The sequence below is a fragment of the Schistocerca serialis genome, chromosome 6 (genome assembly GCF_023864345.2).
Source record: "Schistocerca serialis cubense isolate TAMUIC-IGC-003099 chromosome 6, iqSchSeri2.2, whole genome shotgun sequence".
Taxonomy (NCBI): Eukaryota; Metazoa; Arthropoda; class Insecta; order Orthoptera; family Acrididae; genus Schistocerca; species Schistocerca serialis.
The window spans coordinates 579,427,066-579,449,631 of NC_064643.1; the positions used below are offsets into that span (position 1 = coordinate 579,427,066).

General features: G+C 44.6%; 1 protein-coding gene across 1 annotated transcript in view; it reads left to right on the forward strand.

The window, feature by feature from the left end:
- Positions 1 to 22,566, forward strand: part of LOC126484995 (LIM/homeobox protein Lhx3) — a 211,324-nt gene that overhangs the window by 1,818 nt on the left and 186,940 nt on the right. Inside the window, exon 2 of the mRNA XM_050108601.1 lies at positions 19,912 to 20,086. Coding sequence (XP_049964558.1) covers positions 19,912 to 20,086 — 175 coding nt within the window. The remainder of the gene's footprint in view (positions 1 to 19,911; positions 20,087 to 22,566) is intronic.

A 22,566-nucleotide genomic window follows, 5' to 3' on the forward strand; every position in this document is an offset into this window, starting at 1 on the left:
TCTCAGAGGGATACTTTTAATAATACAATTATGTGCACGGCATAGTTAGTGCTAAACTGTTAAAAGCGTTCTTTAAGCGATTACACTTTTGTCAAAACAAAGACATACATCTACATAAAACTTTCTAGGTACATTTTATCTACAGCGTACAATAGTTAATCCGGCGTATGCCGGCAATTTTAATATTGTCCGAAATTCAAAAAGGTCAGGAAATGGTTCACTAGTACCCGTACCTCAATTCCCCACTTCCGCTTCAGGCACGTCATATTCTCTATTCTTTGAACAACGAAAAACACGATTGAGAGTTTTCATTCTTGTTTTAACCCCTTGTTCGTATCGGCCCATCCAGATATTTGCATTTTTGTGAGTAACTTGAGAACAATACAAGCAGGATCCTACATTCGGCTACATAGTTTCACAGTATCGGCTCTGATCCCGTAAGAAAAACCGACAAGAAAACCATAGAAAGACAACTACCATCCAGAAAAAAATTGTGCGTTAGCGGAATGGTGAAGTGGACAGATCGTATTTTTTTTAAATGTGTTTGGCACAAAGCTTAAGTTTTATCGTTGGTAAAAAATGTCTTCTGACTACATGTATTTGCAATTTGAAGTTCTATGTACTTTACAATTTTTAAACACCTTTCCGACATCGTTCTGCCAATTAGAACATTCAAGTTATTAATTTACTTTTTTGTATATTTTATAATAGGCCTAAGAATGTAACACTAGACAGTAGCTTAATATCCAAGCGCACAATATGACTTACTGATGTGTTGCGAGAAGAGTAAAAAAAAATCACAGGTCTGCTACTAGTTGCAGAGTTCGGATACTGGTCCTAAGGGAAGTTCGTGTGTTGAGCAGGTAAAAGTTCTGGATTTCGTGTGAGCTGCCGATCAAGCATTTTGTAGGATTGAGAGATATTCGGAAAGAGCTGTTAAATCAGTCAGCGGCGTACTCAAATGTCCAGTGGGAATTATTCTTGCCCGCTTCTCGCAGGCTTCTTATTTTGCTTTTGGAGCGAAGTCAGCCAAAGAAATCCAACGTTACTTCATTCTCATTAAATCAATTCCTCCAAAACGATTTTAATTACAATGCTAATCAATTTGTTAGACAGGGAAAACGTAGTATTCGACTTCCTCTTTATGATTCTTATGCGGAAGACCTATTGGAAGCAGCAGTAGTCAGTACTGCCTCGAATACTGGTTCTTGGAATTATGCTAAGAGGATCCGCACTGTCGTTGTTCCTCTTCTACAGTTTTTGCCACATAATCGTTGAACAAATATTTGAGACTAGCGTGTGCATGGTGTACCAGTAGCAGTATACTATTATGGGAATACTGTTCTGTCTTGAGAAAACGCAAATTATTCTTTTTTAATACACAAATATGTTTCGTGCTGTTGTCAAATAGCATCAATAGAATTTTTGTTTGTGTTATTTGACAGAAAGTAGATGAATGAACTGACGACGGTGGAAATTTACCGAACCATGTTACGACATTAAACAATAATTTGTGTTTGCTCAAGGAGGAACCATGTTTCCGTAATTACATGTTAGGGACCAGACACGGACAAAAAGTGAGCCTTAATAGCAAGATAAATAGTAGTAATAGTAGTTCTTATTATGTTTTTAATCATCCGTGAATTATATTCTGCGGTAAAAAATGGAAAGATAAAAATATAATACGAAGTCATTGATCTCTTTCCCCTTCCTTTCTTTATGGCTTCGAAGGAACTCCATATGCTAGAATAGTGTTCAAGAATAAATCGCGGAACAGTTTCCTAAGTGTATGCTCTGCACATACGCTAGACGTTCGTAGAAGTTTGCTTATAAAATTGAATTTTGTTGCAGTCTCAAGTGATTTCTTTGCACTTGACATAATATCGCCGAATTATGTTCTCACGTTTTATTAACATTATCAAGTCAGAGCGTGTTTCAGTAATAATGCAGGGGAAAGGCAGGCGTCTTCCGCTGCTATTTATGGGCAATGTCTTGTAATTATTATGGTCATCACAGTGCAATATATTCGGTCATCCGTTTACAGATAATACACACATTAAGGCGACGAAATTCATGGGGTAACACAAATGCAGATGGCGGTAGTATCGGATACACAAGGTATAAAAGGGCACCGCACTGACATAGCTATCTTTCGCACTCATGTGATTAATGTGAAGAGGTCTCCGATGTGATTATGACCGTACGACGGCAGTTAATAGACTTTGAAGGCAGAGTGGTAGTTGGAGACATATGTAGGGGACATTCCATTTTGGAAGTCGTTAGGGAATTCATTATTCCGAGATCCAAAGTGTCAAGAGAGTGCCGAAAATACCAATTTCAGATATTACCTCTCAACACGGACAACGCAGTGGCCGTCGGCCACCACTTAACAACCGAGAGCAGGTGCGTTTCCGTAGTCAGACAGCATCCTGCTTGAAATAACCGCATAAATAATTGTGGGACATGAGACGAACGTATCCGCTAGGACAGTAAGGCGAAATTTGGCGTTAATGGGCTATCGCAGCGGACGACCGACGCGAGTGTCTTTGCTAAAGCACGACATAACCTGCAGCGCCTCTCCTGGGCTCGTGACCTAGGCCACTCGATAACCGTGGCCTCGTTAGGTGAGTCCCGATTTAAGCTGGTAAGAGCTGATGGTACGGTTCGAGTGTGGTGCATACCCCAAGAAACCATGAAACCCAGGTTCTCAACAAGGCGCTGTGCAAGCTGGCGATGGCTCCATAATGGTGTCGGCTGTTTTTACTTGGAATGTACTGGATCCTTTGGTCCGAGTGAACCGATCATTGACTGGAAATCGTTATCCTAGGTTACGTGGAGACCATTTGCAGTCATTAATGGACTTCATATTCCAAAACAACGATGGAATTTTTGCGGACGATGTGCAATGTCAGCGAGCCACAGTTGTTCACAACTAGTTTGAAAAAAGTTCTGGACAATTCGGGCGAATGATTTGACGAGCCAGAACGTTCGACATGAAACACATCGAACATGTATGGGGCATAATCGAGACGCAGTTTGTGCACAAAAACCTGAACCGGCAACACTTACGCAATTATGGACGGCTGTAAAGGGAGCATGGCTTAATATTCCTGCAAAGGTCTTCTAGCGACTTGTTGAGTCCATGTCACATCCAGTTGCTTCACTACGCCGGGTAAAAGGAGGTCCGACACGGTATTAGGTGGTACCCCGTGACTTTTGTCACCTCACTGCATCCTGTAACGGAAAAAAATGACAAGATACAAATGTGATAGGAGGCCATTGATCTCTTTCTCCTTATCTTCATGTTGTCTTCGAAGTAAGTTCATGTACTAGGGCAGTGTTGAAGAACAAATCACGAAACAGTTTCCTAAGCGTATGCTCTGTTTATACACCAGACGTTCGTAAAAGTATGGTTATAAAGCCAGAACATGTCACTGAGTTTTGTCGCAATCTCAAGCCATTTTTTTCCTCTTCACATAATGTTGCAGAACTATCTTTTCACGTTTTATTGACGTGTTGTGTCACAGCGTGTTCCGCTGATACTACAGAGGGAAAGACGGCGTCAGTCACTATGTATCGGCGATGCCTTGAAATCATCATGGCTATCGCTCTACAATATATTCTGTAATTCACTTACAGATAGCACATAAGTCTTCTCCGCTTGTAGAGCGACTATTGATGAACTTCCACAGTATGACACATGCGGACTCATCACACTCATCTCAGCAAACCAGCGTTAAAGAAGGCAGCAACTGATTTTTGCAGATGCCAAAATGAACTACATGATACGTTGACCAGCAACAAAACGTCGTATTTCCCACTGTAAGCAACTGCATTAAACAACTATGCTGTCATTGTGTACACAGACTGAAGAGTCACGAGCCCATCTTAGAAATACGGTCATCACCGAAGCTCATACGAGTTCTATGTGTCGCCAGCTCCACCGATCACAGCGAGTTTATGGACTGGCCGTCAACGCACCAGTTGTTAACCGCCTAAGTGTCCTCGATGTTGTGAAATATCTTTGATTTAAAGCGTTTTCCGTCTTTGGCGAAAGAAAACGGGCATTGCCGCCAATGCCAGACGAGAGCGCCCGGTACAGAACTTCATTAAATTAAATTAAATTAGAAACTTTTATCGTTACGTTTCATTTCTTCATAAAGCATTTTCAAAACAATACTGTATCATACTGAAATATCCATGCTCTTTCAGATGCCTTTTTAGTTGCATAGAACTAGATTTAAATAAACTTTACTTTTATTGTTTTAATGTATAAGGAACTCATGGAACTATATAGAATTGTTATTCAAAAAGGAATAATTTAAGGAGCTGATTGCCAGAGGCAACTCCTGAGTTAGGGGACGTCCATTAGTTACGTGAGGACCCCACCTCTGCCCTAGGGGAGATTTGGTGAGACCCTCTTCCCTGCTGTGAGCTTTACCCCGTAGTGGGATAAAAGTACGTAAAAATTATTTTTTATTTGTTTTACACATTGATTAAACCACTTTAATAAAACCATGTTTTATTTACAAAGTGTACTAACCCTTCTTTTTTGCAAATAATTAAAAACATTTCATTTTAAGCATGCTAAGCTGAACAGTGCTCGGACGGACAGACGAACAAAAAGGCTCCACGAAAACAGTAACAACCGTTTTGACGCATCCGCAAAAAAACTGACCTTTTATTGGCAGTTACATACATAAAATGTCACTGAACCTTTACTTTCGAGTATTTTGGAACTGAAAGGCAACATTGTTTGCGCCTTCCTTTTAAGCAGTTTTTCAGTCTATTGATTTATATCACCACTAAGAGAATTCTTGTCGGTGAACTCCCGCTTAACGTTCTTCCACAATCGATTAACTTCTTACTCGCACGAGTGTTTCGACTTGTCGGCATTCTTATTAACAGACGCCCTACAAAAGTTTTGATACAAGTTCATGTTGAACACACAATATCGACTTCATATACTTCGTACAATATCACGACTACCTCACTGACTGACACGCAGTCGAATGAAATCTAATAATTGTGCACCACTTGCTTCAAATTGGGGAATCCCGGATATCGCCGCGTGTAAAACGTTCAGTTCGGTTCAGTGAGACCTTAATTATTGGTAGGCACTTTAATTTTGTCTATGATCGGCATTAATTACACAAACAAAATCTTATCTGTTATAATAATGTATATTCTCAAAATTAAAAACTTGACGAGGGATTTCGAGTGCCGCCCACCCCCCCCCCCCCCCTTAAACGAGATTTGGTGAGATTTATCCGGATCCCCTCCTCCACTTTGAACTCACCTAATTAATGGATGTCCCCCTAGTTAAACCGAAAAAAAATATTTATCACATTGTAGTCATAAGGGTTGAAGATGTTCTACTTTGATGCATGATTACGACTGAGACACAGTGAGCGGGATGGGGATGCTTATGCAAGTTGTAGTGGGGGAGGGGAGGTGAAGGGATGAACAGTTCTTTGCTGTTTGCAATAACGAATGTCTGCCACATTTCGTAGACCTTTTTCGTCACACAATGACTTGCACACATACATTAGGATAAGATTATACCTGTGTAGGCGACTTTCGGCGGGCTGCACTGGCGGAACGAAGGGGATATTTGTTCTTTGTGAGCAACATTAGACCTTTCTCTACAAACTCACCACCTATTTCGCAACTCCTGGAATACCCACAAGACAGAGAAACGCCCTGCTCAGCCATTTGTTGATAGAAGCCTCGAATTTACTCGCAGATCGTTTGGGCGCTAGTTTGGATGCTTTGCCTGAGCGAGTGGTGCTGCCGTAACGCGATTTCCCGGTAGTTTTCCTCTACTCAGTCCCCCAGCCGCAGGCCCAGCTGTTGGGCATGAGCCGCTTGCTACCAGACTGGTCTTGTCCATAGGAGAGCCCGGATATTCTCTTTTTCTGTAAACAAAACAAAGTGCACAGCCCAAGAGAGAGTTTCTCCAAGCATGTCGGTTCTACAATGCTAACTGCTAGCTACAGCAAGAACTCACGTCCGAAAGGTCACTTTGTAATTCACGTCCGGGTGTGATCTGTTATGCCACAACGCCCGAAGGTGACAGGTTCGTGAATTTAAATGTTGGACAACGTTCCTTACCTACGTCAAAGCCTATTATTATTGTTCTTCAATAGCTTTCCAACAAACTTTTAAATCTATGCGACGTGCCCGCCGCCTTACTAGCATCTCTTCGAATCTGTTGGAGAGAAATTCCATCTTCTACAAGATACAGTTTGTTTATTTTTGCCTTATCAAAACTTGTTTCACTTTCTGTGCTGTTTTCGATGGGTTTTTGTTTATTATTATGTCTGATCTTAATTACAGATAATTAGACGTTTAATATTACGTTCGTTCCATACGAGCGCCCATAATAACTTTTTGTCCAGAAGCAAAATTAAACAGAGATAACAGGCAAATGCTGGTTATCTGTCGGGGGGCATTAACCAGCATCATTGCCTGTCTTGTAGCTTCGTTCGTTACGAAGATATGAACAGCAGTACATCTTTTTTTAAATATCACTCTTTATTTATATTCAGTAATCCACCTTCTCTCTTCAAGACCTGTTCGAAGGCGTATCGCAGTAAACCAAGCACATAAACATTACGTTAATAAAAAAGTTCACACAGTCGACAGTGCTACTTTATGTTAGCTGTTTGGTATGAAAAGTAGACATATGGGTAGGTAAATTCAAATAAGTTTTATGTAAATAGAGTAAGTGAAAAGAATAGGTTTGCTGGCGTGAATTAACAGATCAGCGTAGGCACAGCTCAGGTCGGTCCTAATAACCAAATGTTAATTACTGTATGGGCTAGCAGCATACGACTATCTGAATCCTAGCTGGAGTTAGATTAATCACAGTACTGATTAGTACTTGAAAGCAGTGAAAGTTAACAGGACTTCCGTAGAATGTGACACGTAAAATGTACTGCCATACTTCACAATGAGTTCTCTCTCACAACAGACTCAGTTATGAATTTGTAAGCTCTGGTAAATTAAGATTATTTTTAACCTTATTCATAATAACTTCGAAAACACTTCTGTGGTTACAGAGCGGGGGTTCAACGAGAGGAGATGGGCTGTTACACTTCAGAGTGAGTTCTTTCTCATAACAGACTCAGTTTAGTATCTGAAAATTCCGGTAATTGATATTAAATTTAACTTTAATATAAGCGCTTCCTAAACACTTTTTTTTATTTTTTTTAAATGGGCCTCCTTCCTCCCCTATAGCCCTACCTTTTCCTCTCCAAAATTGCCGCCATCCTCTAGTGTCGACGCAGCACGTAAAGCAGGGTGCTGTTAGTAGCAAGACTCATTGCCATAAATCGAAAATAAAAGCGGAGGCATACTCTGCTATGCCTCAGGGGGCGACGACACACTACTCAGAAATACACCTCTCTCTGCAGGTGTGAAGCAAGTGATGAGTTTAGAAACTAAAAAGGAAGAAATAAATAAAGACAGAAATGAAGGCAAATTAAAAACAGGGACGGCAGCACATACAAATGAAAACGAAACTGGCGAGATAATCCCATCGCCCATAGAATTAACGAAGGAATAATCCTCTAAGATAGATTACGGGTTTTCTAATTTTCCAATATTTTTTCATACAAGGTTCACACAATTCCCACGTTACCAATTGCCATATTATCAGTATCATAGAACAGTCTGCTTTAGTGATGCCCAGAAGGCCAATGTCAAATCTTGGGTATAGGTAAGTCAAGGGTAGTTTGAAACTCCGAGTGACAAAGATCCAGGGGTAAACTCAGGCAATTCCTGGACTAGGTGCCTTAGTCAACCTGGAACACCTTTTGATAACCATGAACCATTGCAACTTTCAGAAATCTTGCGAAGGTAATGGTATATTTCCGGTCAGTAGTCCACGGGTAGTCCATGAAAGAGACAGCATCGGTGAGGGAAAGGTCATAGATCGTGAAAATGGTGTGGCCCAAGAGCCACACCATTGCGTTACGTCGTGTTCGGGGGTTGGTCTGAATATCAGGGGTAAGGAACCAGTCGATTGACACATTGTCTGGTGTCGTCCCACCGATGAGCGCTAATAGCACACGTGCAAGGTCCCACACTTCTGTGACGTGAGGGCATAAGAGACGATGCTCTCTGGTGTCTACGTCACCACATCGGCCGCAAGCAGCCGAGGGCCGTAGGCGGATGGCCGCCAGGCGATGATTAGTGGGTATTAAATTGTTTACGACACGATACCATAGCGCTGAAACTTCCGTGGGAAGGGCTGGGTTGTTGATATTAGCCCAAGCTTGGTGCCATATGACCGACGGTCGTCTGTCCTCTAATTTATGTGGTGTGGGCTGGCCTCGAAGGGCCTGGTAAAGGCGCTTCGACGTGCGTGCCTTGTCAGTGGCAACTGTTAGGACGTAACTTTGATTGAGGTAATAGTCCTTGACTGTCGTCATCCGAAACGGAATATGTGTCAAACATATTGGTGCACGCGCCGATCGTGGGCGATAACGGTCGAAAAGAACCGCTGTTGTCCCACCTGGGTCAGTTTCACGCAAAGTGGCGATACGGTGAATCAGGAGGGCCGCACATTTGCGGGGAAAGTCAATGAGTCCAAGGCCACCATCGACCTTTGGCAGTGTACAAGTCTGCGCATCAACTTTGAACAGTGCATGCCGCCACAAGAGCCAATATACTGTTTGTGAGATGGCTCTGCCGGTTTGTTTCGGTAGCGTAAGGAGTTGTGCTACATACCATGCCCGTGATAGGATGTAAGTATTAATCAGTTGGATTCGTTGATGGAGGTCGAGTCGTCGATCAGCGTGACTCACACAAAGTCCTCTGATGCGCGTGAGAAGCCGCCACCATATGAGTGTTAACATGCGCTGCGGACAGGCAGTCACCTCAAGGCCCAAGATACGTTGTTCCCCCACAACTCGGTACCATGGGCGTTCGTTCGATGGTCAATGATCGTGGTCCTAGTGGGATCAGCACCGTTTTGTTGGAATTTAACATGGCACCGGATGCTCGTTCATAAACGTTGAGAACTCGGCGAACTGAATCGATGTCCCTAGCGTTTGCGACGAACACACCGACATCATCCGCGTATGCCGCACTGCGGAAGGTGACGCCTGGGAGAGCGACACCATCGACCATCCGTCCGATGTCACGCAGCATGGGGTCCAGCGCTAAAGCGAACAAATACATTGACAAGGGACACCCTTGTCGAACTGATCGCCTGATGGGAATTGGTCGTGATCGGCAGCCGTTCACAACGATTGTGGAATTTTCTCCATCGAAGAAGTGCCGGATGATTCTTATGAAACGCTCCCCAAAATCCATCCGCGACATAACGGCCAGCAGGTAAGGGTGGGAGACCCTGTAAAAGGCACCGGCGAAATCTAGGGAAAGAATTGCAGCCGGGGTTCGAGTGTCGACGGTGAGTAAGACAGCATCACGGTATATAGAAGCGGCGGTGAAGATGGTTCGATTCGAAACGCCACATGATTGAGTGGGGCAAAGTACCTTATTCATTACCTGTTTAAGACGAGAAGCCACGCTTCGTGCCACCAACTTATAATCAGTGTTAACGGTGATAGGACGCAGGTCTTTAGCTCGACAGTGACCTGTGACCTTTGGAATAAGGGCAATACGTCCAGCTAGAAATTCGGCGGGTAGTTCGCAACCAGCAAAAATCTCCTCGCACATTTTGCAGAAGCGGTCTCTTAACAGGTCCCAAAATTGTTGGTAGAATTCATAAGGGAGACCGTCGGGGCCAAGTGATTTTTGTGCCGGACAGGCACGGAGGACAGATGTGAGGTCAGCGAGTGTGAGTGGCTCGGTTAAACAGTGCATGGGAGCTTAATTAAATAAAATGCAAATATTTTTTGGTAGCTGTATGTCCGATTACGCAAGTCTCATAAACGGTTGGCCCTGACTAGTATTATTACGCTATTTGACTGCAAAGAACAACAACAAAGAATGAAATGAAATTTTCGTTAACACAATTAATTAATTAAGTCCCCAGCAACTATAAAACCAACGCAACAACAAGCACAAGAGTAACTGTTCTGTGTGTGGAAGTATGACTCAACGTACACGTCTGGCACGGTTCTTCTTCAATAAGACAAGAAATTTCAAATACCATTTATACTGAAGTGATAAAAAAATAGAAATACTATAATTGCTCAAGAAAACCAGGATTACACTCTAATACAAGAACACAAGCCAGATGCTTTGTTGACTGAACCTGTAATGACGCATTATTTAGAACACTGAAATAATGAGAAAAAAAGAAAAGTAGTTTGTTACCTTAATTTATATTGATGAAAAGCACTCTAATCATTACAATCTCTCCACACCGACTCGTTACTATCACATCTCAACCAGAACTCTCCAATATCACATCTCAGCAAGCACTGCCTACAAACACTCTCTGCTACGAGTTCTTAACAAGTACTGACCACCACGAGTCCTCGACAGGCACTGCCTACTACAAGCTCTGCCCAAGCACTGTGGAGGCGGCTGAATAATACTCTTTGGCGCAATCTCTGGCGCAGTGGCTCAGTGTAGCCACCTTTCAACAGTCGTGGTCTCGATGACCCAATGAAGTTGGGACCCCACCGATAAGTGCTCGTTGGGCGGCGACGTCTACCGCAACATCCTGGAAGAGGTGCGTATAATGGTCTGTTAGGTGTTTGAGAACTTCACGATGGTCTGTGAGGCGCGTACCAACGTCTGTTTTAAGGCGTAGAGTGGTGTTCTTCTTTGCATGATTTCTTTCAGAGGCAAGGTGATAGATGGATGGCCTCTCGCCCTCAATCAGGGATGTGGAGCGGCACCTCTCCACCAACCCCTCGGCCTTCTCCCGAGAGAAGCGAAGGATTGTCGCTTTAATTTTGTTGAGGCGCATGTGTTGCTGGTCATACCTGTCAGCAGGAAAAGTTAGTGCATCGTTTAGACATTGTTGATAGAAGTCTAATGTGCTACGCTTCCAGTGTGCGACTTCGCGACTATGTTTCTGGATAACACGTCGCAGCCGCGGCTTCGCACAGCAGAGCCATCAAACTACAGTGGTAGGGTACTTCGATGCAGTAGCGATGCAATCCCGCCATGTTTTCGTGACAAGAGTGCGTAGTTCGGGCGTTGGGAGATGAAGTGTATTCATCTTCCAATAGGTGCCCCGAGGAACCGGGGTTGGGCCCGTGATATGCAAGGAGCAAGAGAATGCACAGTGGTCACTAGAGGCCACAGGAATGACTTGGACGGCACAAAGGGCAGGAAGCAAATCAGCAGATACATAAACACGGTCAATACGGCTTGCTCCAGTGGGGTAGATGTGAGTAAATTGTGTGTATGCGAGATGAAAGTGGCGCCACGTATCATTAAGGTCAGCCGCCTGGAGGAGTGAAGCGAGTGCTTCACACCTCATGGGCGTTGGGACCTGATCAGCATCGGCTACCACACAGTTAAAATCTCCGCCAAACACGATAAGACGACGAGCTGTCAAGAAAGGGGTGATATCTGACGTAAAAAGTGTTGTTCTGTCATGCCTGTGATTAGCTCCTGAAGGAGCATAGACGTTAATAGAAAGTACATCCCGAATGATACACGCAAGAACGCGACCATTGGGTAGTTTTGTAACATCGGATGGAGTTAACTCTGATCTGTATAGCAAAGCAGTGCCCCGCCTGGCGTCAGGATCGATGTTATATAGTGCCTCATAACCAACCAGGTCAGAGAGAAAGGGGGCACAAACCTCCTGGAGAAAAACCACATCAAATGCACCAAGGCGCAGAAAGTCCTTCAGAGAGCGTAGTTTTACTGGGTTGGAGATGGAATTGATATTTACTGTTAAAAGGGAGAGGGCTCCCGGCTGACGGTCAATTGCAGGCATAAGAAAGCAACACAGAGAAAGTAACGTCAGATGAGGTCATGGTCGTATGTAAGCAGGTGTGTAAATATCGAAACTGTAACCCTGCTACTTCACCCCGGATGTTAAACACAAATACCAGACAGCTCGTGTGGGAACGCGCCCACTCAATCTCGAATTTCGTCGTCTTCGTCGTCAGCCCAGTTCAGTCTTCCTCCATCGGCGGGATAGTCCGAACCAGGCGGCGCAGACGGCTCAGTCGCAGCGGTATATGAGAGGGTGCGAGTGCGCTGCAGCGGCTGTTCGCTACCCTGTTCATTTTTACGTTTTGCGGGGATTGCTCCCAGATCCCGTGATGAACTAATGAGTGCTTCTAATTGGCGAGCAGTTTCCCGCATACCGTCCGAGCGGTCAGCGGAAACAGAGCGTGTAACTGCTGAGGCCTGAGATTCAGCCTCACTGCTGCTCTCGGGAGGGGGACGCATGACCCCCTCCTCCTCCGCCTGCTGTTCTTGGCTCGCCTTCTTGCGCCTATGACGACGCCGGGGGGACTTAGCGTCATCTGCCGGTGGGGGTGGGGCAGGAAGAGCTACCTCCATCTGTTCAACAGTGGCAACATCACTGACCACAGCAAGCGCACTAGGCCCCGCCGGCGGTACTGCCACTACGGGCGTCTGGTCCGAGACAATCTCAATAGGGCTGTCAACAGATGCACTAGGTACCCTTTTCACCTCTCCTGACGGACCCGGAGTCGAGTCGTCAGTTCCCTCAGCGATTCGGTGGGCAGCACCCGCCACTATCTCGGTGAGAAGAGGCACAAGGTTGTCACCTTCAGTGCGTTCCCGCGGCAGTTGCACAGGGCGCCTGCGCGGGCATTCCACGCGTAGATGCTCCGTAGATTGACAGAGGGAGCATGTCTGTGGTTGCCCTATATAGGTAACCTGTGCCCTTGTACTGGCAATATTTAAGTATGACGGTATTTGCTGGCGGAGGTCCATACGAAAACTACGGACTCCGCTGTTGCCCTGGAAACGGTAGGCACTGCCCCATTTTTCATTCGTGATGGTAAGCACCTTGCCATACCGCGACAGGACACGGCCAATTACTTCATTGGGACACTCAGGGGGTAAGTTAAATACCCGCACAGTCCGAATCCCAAAGCCAGATGGCACTATATGCACTGTTCCGACCGTTCCATCGAAGTAGCGGAACGGATGTTGGCCCGCGAGTGCCAGGCCATACTTTTCGTATTTCTCTTGGTCGAGAAATTTCACGAATAACGGGAATAAGACAAAATCCAGTTGAAAGGTGTCGACGTCATTTTCCGGTACTTTCAGTTTCGTACACACAAATACGGGCTCCGCTGTTGCCCTGGAAACGGTAGGCACTGCCCCATTTTTCATTCGTGATGCTAAGCACCTCGCCATAACGCGACAGGACACGGCCGATTACTTCATTGGGACACTCAGGGGGTACGTTAAATACCCGCACAGTCCGAATCCCAAAGCCAGATGGCACTATATGCACTGTTCCGACTGTTCCATCGAAGTAGCGGAACGGATGTTGGCCCGCGAGTGCCAGGCCATACTTTTCGTATTTCTCTTGGTCGAGAAATTTCACGAATAACAGGAATAGGACAAAATCCAGTTGAAGGGTGTCGACGTCATTTTCCGGTACTTTCAGTTTCGTACACACACAGCTGACGTGCACTGACATGACTTCACGAAATCATATTGACTGCAGTGGTGCTTGTTAACTGCTTGTAAAGTTCTGACAGTGAGAGAAATCTACGTATGTGTTGCAAATGCAATTAATACACTATCGGTCAGTTATCATCTTAAGGAATACTAATACTTTTCTTTACGTGTGAGCACTTTAATATGATGTTCTGTTGGGGTTTGTGTGGTACGACACAGTAACACAAATAGCGACATGTTGATCGCCGAGTCACAGGTGTAGCCTACCTCGTGAAGATTGTAGCGTGGTTCTCTGTAGTCGATGTTCTTCTGTATTCGAATTTCGCTCAGCTGTATTAAGATGGCGATGACTGCTCCGTTAATTATCAAAATTAATCACAAAAACTGAAATAAAATTAAGTTGTGGCTCCGGTGTAATGTTCCATAACAGGATACATTACAAATAAAACAAAACTGGTTCGACTAGTGCGGGACGGGATATGTTGGGTTAAAATTGCGAATACGGAATTTTCACATTCAGCAATAACAACTTCCTGGCTGTCCAACTTAATATCAATTCGTCGTTTTATTACTCTCAGTTCAAAATAAGCAATCGGAAGCTTGGTCCTCACAGACTTCTAACACAGTTAAGAACAACCCGATTCGCAGTTCGAAGCGCATGACACAACAGGTCGAATTTCACTCGTCAATCCTTACGATAATAAAATACATAGTCTCTGTCTGTCCTTCAATAACTCACAGATTAGTTTTCTGGGTTGCTTGGAATACGTAACGACACTGTGGCACTCTCCTAGCCTGACTGCTGCAGATTCTATAAGTAAGTTTTACGCCTCTTCGGTATCTTCTTCGCTCTCAGTCGTCTTCTGCCATGATCTTTTAATCTTCTTACCTGTAATTCCTTCTTTCTTCTACTCTTGCTCTTACTCTTCTGCGTCGACTCCAAAATAAATTTCTTTACTCTGCTGCAGTTTTTGCAATCTGCAGCAAAACCAGTGCAGCAGCCATCTTTTGGAATGTTCCATTTTCCACACGCATTTCCTCGCTAATAATGACGTTCTCAGTCTCAAAATTTCTACCTCGGATTTCCTACAAACCTTTTGCTCTATCAGCATTCTAAAACCACTCTTTTCTCCACAATTTAACGAAACTTTTCACCAATTTCCAACACGCTCGCGACCGATCGACTTAACACTTCCACCGTCCTGCTTTGAACTCCTCTTCTTCCAATCTGCTCGTTTCCTTTTTCCAAACTTCGCCTTCCGACCAAAGCGTTCAGAAACACTTCTCTTAACGAAATATAATTGCCTTCTCTACCAATAATTTGATTTATCACAACCGCCTGTTTTAACACTGCTGAGTCCCTCCTTGAACTAATTTGCTCATTAGTTATCTCTCTTGCATTCGTAAAACTTCCACATGGATACCACTTTACTTCTTGAACCGAAGCTTCCACAAACTCATAGACATTATACACAAGAACGATTAAAATACTATTACAATCCAAAAAAACAGGTATTAATTTACATAACGATTTCACATCACATATTCGCATGTACAACGTCACAAAACGACTAAAGGAAATTTAAAAGAAAGGAAAAAAGAAAAATTATATACAGTTTCATAATGTTTCCTGTGAGATTTCATATAAGTGGGGAAGTATGTTACATAAATATCAAAGAGGGCTAAAATATGCCCGTCTCAGTCTTGAGGAGAGTAAGTGGATTACCGAATAAATTATACAGGGTGCTATTTGAAAAAAAAAACGTACTGCTGTTCTTGTCTTTGTAATGAATAATCTTAGAAGGAAAGCAGTGATGCTGCCGACCGCGGTGGCCACGCGCTTCTAGGCGCTGCAGTCCGGAACCACGCTGCTGCTACGGTCGCAGGTTCGAATCCTGCCTCGGGCATGGATGTGTGTGATATCCTTAGGTTAGTTAGGTTTACGTAGTTCTAAGTTCTAGGGGACTTATGACCTCAGATGTTGAGTCCCATAGTACTCAGAGCCATTTGAGCCATTTGAGCCATTTGAGCAGTGATGCAGGGTAATGTCCCCCTAGTAGCTGAACAATATTTGCTTGATACATTTTTAATTTTACTTCTGGACAAATAGTTATTAGCGGTGTCCATCATAAATGGGACACACTGTGTACAGCCATAGACACATCGACAGCAGGCAATGAAAACCTCGTAACCCATTTTGCTGAATTTTACAGGAGAAGCAAAGACGGTCTCTTAAAAATTACATAAAGTGATACAGAAAAAAGTTACTACATTTGAAACTATGTAGTACAAGGCCAGTTATCGTCAGATTAGAGAAATTCATGCACTTTCTAATCTCTCTTTGATAAAAGAGATACTGGTTACTGGAATTAAGAGTTTTCACTGACATACGAGATTTTCATTACTTGCCATCGACATGTTGTACAACTCAGCTATGAAATGTTACTTTCATGTTGTGTTGAAAATTAGGCCTAGAATAGTAATTTGGAAAATAAGATAGTTACACAGTTGCTTACATATCTGACGCACAAGGAGCAGGTCTACTCATAAAGTTTTAATTATCACCTCAAGAATAAAGAAATAAAAAATAAAAAATTCTCGTAATTTTTTGTTTGGTTTTAGGTACCGGGTGGTTATAAGTAAAGTGGCAGTGTACGATATAACAGCGTATGGCACAGAAACTTAATCTGTTACTACGGAACTGATTTACACCGGAAAAAATTACTTTCAGTTTTAGCCAGTAGGTTCAAATCTGGCTCTGTACAGTACGTCGTTGACGTCTTTGGTGCTCACGTTGAACAAACTGTGTAAGCGGCAGTTAATAATAAAATCAAGATTATGTCTTTCTCACTTGTTTGACGCTTTCTGCCCACGTTCCGATCCTCATCCAATACATATGGAAAATTTTCTATATTTTTACTTGCATTCAAAGCAGCAGATTTGCACCTGGTGGCCAAAACTAGAACTTATTTTTTTCCTGTGTAAATCGGTTCCGTATTAACACATTAGGATAATCTACCCAGAATTCGCTGCCACAATGAAACTCTGTGAACAGCTGCACTTTCAATTGTAGCCACCCGTACATGTGTGCAGTCCAGGTACACACTGAAATGCCGGCGCCGAGTGCCTTATCATGCCACTACAGGAAGCAGACCAAAATATGGGTGCCTATGGAGAAGGTGGAGAAGGGCTGAGACATTTTATTTTCTTCAGCTAGCTGCGCGCTACGGTACTTAGTGGCGCCAGGATTACAACGTGTACCAGCAATGCAGACATGTACTTTTCTTTTAAATCATCGGTCTTCTGACTGGTTTGATGCGGCCAAACACGAATCCCTCTCATGTGCCAACCTCTTCATCTCAGAGTAGCACTTGCAATCTCTGTCTTCAGTTCTTTGCTAAGCGTATTTAAGTCTCTGTTTTCCTCAACAGATTTTATCCTCTACAGCTCCATCTATTACTATGTAAATTATTCCTTGATGTTTTTTAACAGATGTCCTGCTATTCTGTCCCTTCTTCTTATCAGTATTTTCCATACATTCCTTTCCTTGCCGTCTCTACGGGGAACCTCTTCATTATCTTACCTGTCCACCTAAATTTCAACATTCTTCTGTAGCAACACGTCTCAAATTCTTCGATTCCCTTTTGTTATGATTTTCCCACAGTTCATCTCTCACTATCATACAATGCTGTGCTCCGAACGTACATTCTCAGAAATTTCTTCTTCAAATTAACACCCACGTTTGATATTAGCAGACTTCTCTTGCCCAGGAACGCCCTTTCTGCCGGTGCTAATCTGCCTGCAGAATTCCTTAATTTCATCTACTTCGTGATCACCAATCCTGATGCTAAGTTTCTCGCTGTCCTCATTTCTTCTACGTCTCATTACTTTCGTCCTTCTTCGATTTACTCTCTCATTCTCTGTCCTCATCAGACTGTTCATAGCATTCAGCAGATCCTGTAATTCTTCTTCACTTTCACGGAGGATGGCAACGTTTTATCAGTGAATCGTATCATTGATATCCTTTCACCCTGAATTTGAATTCCACTCCTGAACCTTTCTTTTATTTCCATCATTCCTTCTTCCAAGTACAGACGGAACAGTAGCGGCGAAAGGCTACATCCCTGTCTTACACCAGTTTTAATCCGAGGACTTCGTTCATGATCTTCCTCTCTTACTGTTCCCGTCTGCAGTTTGTGGTCTCGCGGTCGCATTCTCGCTTCCCGAGCATGGAGTCCCGCGTTCGATTCCCGGCGGGGTCAGGGATTTCCTCCTGCCTCGGGATCACTGGGTGTTTGTGTTGTCCTCATCATTTCATCATCACTCATGAAAGCTCCGAGACTGGACGGAGGTTGGGAATTTGTACTAGCGCTAATAACCACGCAGTTGAGCGCCCCACAAACCAAACATCACCATCTTATTGTTCCCTCTTGATTCTAGTACATTTTGTATATCGCCCGTCTTTCCCTATACCTTACCCCTAGTTTTCCTCAGAATTTCGAACATCTTGCACCATTTGACACAGCTGAATGCTTTTTCCAGGTCGACAAATCCTTTGAACGTGTCTTGATTTTTCTTTATCTTGGCTTCCATTATCAACTGCAACGTCAGAATTGCCTCTCTGGTGCCTTTCTCTTTACAAGAGCCAAACTGTGCAACTTGTACCTACAAACAAACAAAAATTACTGAAATTTATTTTTTCGATGTGATAATTAAGACCTTGTGTGTGCCCCTGGTAATGCTACAGGGTGTTTCAAAAATGATCGGTATATTTGAAACGGCAATAAAAACTAAACGAGCAGCGATAGAAATACACCGTTTGTTGCAATATGCTTGGGACAACAGTACATTTTCAGGCAGACAAACTTTCGAAATTACAGTAGTTACAATTTTCAACAACAGATGGCGCTGCGGTCTGGGAAACTCTATAGTACGATATTTTCCACATATCCACCATGCGTAGCAATAATATGGCGTAGTCTCTGAATGAAATTACCCGAAACCTTTGACAACGTGTCTGGCGGAATGGCTTCACATGCAGATGAGATGTACTGCTTCAGCTGTTCCATTGTTTCTGGATTCTGGCGGTACACCTGGTCTTTCAAGTGTCCCCACAGAAAGAAGTCACAGGGGTTCATGTCTGGCGAATAGGGAGGCCAATCCACGCCGCCTCCTGTATGTTTCGGATAGCCCAAAGCAATCACACGATCATCGAAATATTCATTCAGGAAATTAAAGACGTCGGCCGTGCGATGTGGCCGGGCACCATCTAGCATAAACCACGAGGTGTTCGCAGTGTCGTCTAAGGCAGTTTGTACCGCCACAAATTCACGAAGAATGTCCAGATAGCGTGATGCAGTAATCGTTTCGGATCTGAAAAATGGGCCAATGATTCCTTTGGAAGAAATGGCGGCCCAGACCAGTACTTTTTGAGGATGCAGGGACGATGGGACTGCAACATGGGGCTTTTCGGTTCCCCATACGCACCAGTTCTGTTTATTGACGAAGCCGTCCAGGTAAAAATAAGCTTCGTCAGTAAACCAAATGCTGCCCACATGCATATCGCCGTCATCAATCCTGTGCACTATGTCGTTAGCGAATGTCTCTCGTGCAGCAATGGTAGCGGCGCTGAGGGGTTGCCGCGTTTGAATTTTGTATGGATAGAGGTGTAAACTCTGGCGCATGAGACGATACGTGGACGTTGGCGTCATTTGGACCGCAGCTGCAACACGGCGAACGGAAACCCGAGGCCGCTGTTGGATCACCTGATGCACTAGCTGCACGTTGCCCTCTGTGGTTGCCGTACGTGGTCGCCCTACCTTTCCAGCACGTTCATCCGTCACGTTCCCAGTCCGTTGAAATTTTTCAAACAGATCCTTTATTGTATCGCTTTTCGGTCCTTTGGTTACATTAAATCTCCGTTGAAAACTTCGTCTTGTTGCAACAACACTGTGTTCTAGGCGGTGGAATTCCAACACCAGAAAAATCCTCTGTTCTAAGGAATAAACCATGTTGTCTACAGCACACTTGCACGTTGTGAACAGCACACGCTTACAGCAGAAAGACGACGTACAGCATGGCGCACCCACAGACTGCGTTGTCTTCTATATCTTTCACATCACTTGCAGCGCCATCTGTTGTTGAAAATTGTAACTACTGTAATTTCGAAAGTTTGTCAGCCTGAAAATGTACTGTTGTTCCAAGCATATTGCAACAAACGGTGTATTTCTATCGCTGCTCGTTTAGTTTTTATTGCCGTTTCAAATATACCGGTCATTTTTGAAACACCCTGTATATACAGTGTGTAGAACTCATTACGCAGCCCGCCAGCCTGAACGTGTCCCTGTCGTACTGTTGCAGCGAGCATCCCCAAGTGCGGCGGCTGCCAGCAGCTCATCCTGGACAGGTTCATCCTGAAGGTGCTGGACCGCACGTGGCACGCCAAGTGCCTCAAGTGCAGCGAGTGCAGCGGACAGCTGAGCGACAAGTGCTTCGCGCGCAACGGCCAGGTCTTCTGCAAGGAGGACTTCTTCAAGTGAGTACCCGCGAGGCCTGCGTCTGCCTGCAAGCACGCTTCAGTGCTAGCCTTAGAAAATTACACAACCAGTAGTCCGTGTTCTTCACAGTTAATTCCGCCACAAGCCAGAAATCTGAATCGATCTCGGCCATAGCATTCATGGTGCATCCAAATAATTTCCTTGCCTATTACAATTTCACGTACCATGGTATAACTTGCAATGGAAAACGAAGCAGTTCTTCCTCGTGTAAAATAGATTTTCATCAAAGCATCACTATTCAATAATTCAGGATGGGCAAATAAAAGTGACCCGGAGAACAGTGTTTCAGGGTACAAAGAAACACAGCAGAGGAAAGGAAATACAGTGCTAACCCACTGCAGAAGATGTTGAAAGTGACCACCATTCATTTCCTGGCACTTTTGGACACTGGTCAACAAGTTGCTGTAGGTGGGTCGAAAGTGGACTCCTGAAACTGCTGCAGTCTCAACCCAATTGTTCTGCTGCAGTTATCGAAGGCTATGGGGGTTGTTGCAATACACTGTACACTTGAGAGCTTCCCACACTGCGGCAGATGTTGAAAGTAACCACCATTCATTTCCTTGCACTTTTGGGCACTGATCAGACAAGTTGCTGTAGGTAGGTCGAAACTGGACTCCTGAAACTGCTGCAGTCTCAACCCAAATGTTCTGCTGCAGTTATCGAAGGCTATGGGGGCTGGTGCAATACACTGTACATTTGAGGGCTTTCCACACTGCAGCAGGTGTTGAAAGTGACCATCATTCATTTCCTGGCACTTTTGGCCACTGATCAGCAAGTTGCTATAGGTGGGTCGAAACTGGACTCCTGAAACTGCTGCAGTCTCAACCCCAATGTTCTACAGCAGTTAACGGAGGCTATGGGAGTTGTTGCAAAACACTATACACTTGAGGGCTTTCCACACTGCAGCAGGTGTTGAAAGTGACCACCATTCATTTCCTGGCACTTTTGGACACTGGTCAACAAGTTGCTGTAGGTGGGTCGAAAGTGGACTCCTGAAACTGCTGCAGTCTCAACCCAAATGTTCTGCTGCAGTTATCGAAGGCTATGGGGGTTGTTGCAATACACTGTACACTTGAGAGCTTCCCACACTGCAGCAGATGTTGAAAGTAACCACCATTCATTTCCTGGCACTTTTGTGCACTGATCAGACAAGTTGCTGTAGGTAGGTCGAAACTGGACTCCTGAAACTGCTGCAGTCTCAACCCCAATGTTCTGCTGCAGTTATCGAAGGCTATGGGGGTTGTTGCAATACACTGTACATTTGAGGGCTTTCCACACTGCAGCAGGTGTTGAAAGTGACCACCATTCATTTCCTGGCACTTTTGGGCACTGATCAGCAAGTTGCTGAAGGTGGGTCGAAATTGGACTCCTGAAACTGCCGTAGTCTCAACCCAAATATTCTGCTGCAGTTCTGGAAGACTATGGGCGTTGTTGCAGTACACTTTACACTTGAGGGCTTCCCACACAAAGTAATCGCATCCTGGTCGATCACATGACCTGGATGGCCAGCTAGGGCCGCGACCAGACTGTAACAACTCTGCTAGGCATGACGATTTATAAATGTGCTCCAAAATTCGCCCAGCTGTATGGGCAGTTGTTCCATCCTATTGGAAGTTGTGTAGATCTTTACCTCCTCCGTTAATGCTGCCACGTACGGTTTCAAAATATTGGCAATGTAACGCGTCAAAGTCAGGGCCTCATGACAGAAGATGGGACCAATAATGCGGCGCGTAGACACTACATACCAAACCCGACCTATCTGATTACCCAGTGGTGTTTCCTGGAAGTTATGCGGATTCTCCGCTGCCCAGAACCTGTGATTCCATGTGTGGAAATAATCACTCAGGTGGAACCAGGCTTCGTCAGAAACAAAGAACAGAGCCGTGTCCAAGCCATTCATGGTTACCTCAGTGAACAGCCAGGAGCATCTGATGGTTTTAATGCATGATCAACAGGCACTCGGTAGGGACGCATCTGCTGGTCGAGGTGGAGTATTTGTCCGGCGTTATCGACGTGATACGCCGGTCTCTTGCGGCAAGCGTCAGGTTCATTTGATACGACTCCGAAGCATTTTCTGGTGTGCGGGTACGTTGCGGAATGTTTCTTGACTTCTTGGAAACTGCTCCTGTCTGACGCCGTTTTCGGATTAAGCGTTGCATGGCACTCTGAGAGCATTAAACTTCTCAACAAACAACTGACCGTTTCCACGACTTTGCTGTCTTGTAACTTTCCATAACGAACAGTCGCTGCTCCACTATGAGTACCATCGCCCCTTTTGCACTGCTCCACTCACACTGACAACAGCCCGCACTACGCTCTGAACCGGTGTGGATCACGTGGCGGGCGAAAACGGGGGGCCGGCCGATGTGGCCGAGCGGTTCTAGGCGCTTCAGTCTGGAACAGCGCGACCGCTACGGTCGCAGGTTCGAATCCTGCCTCGGGCATGGATGTGTGTGAT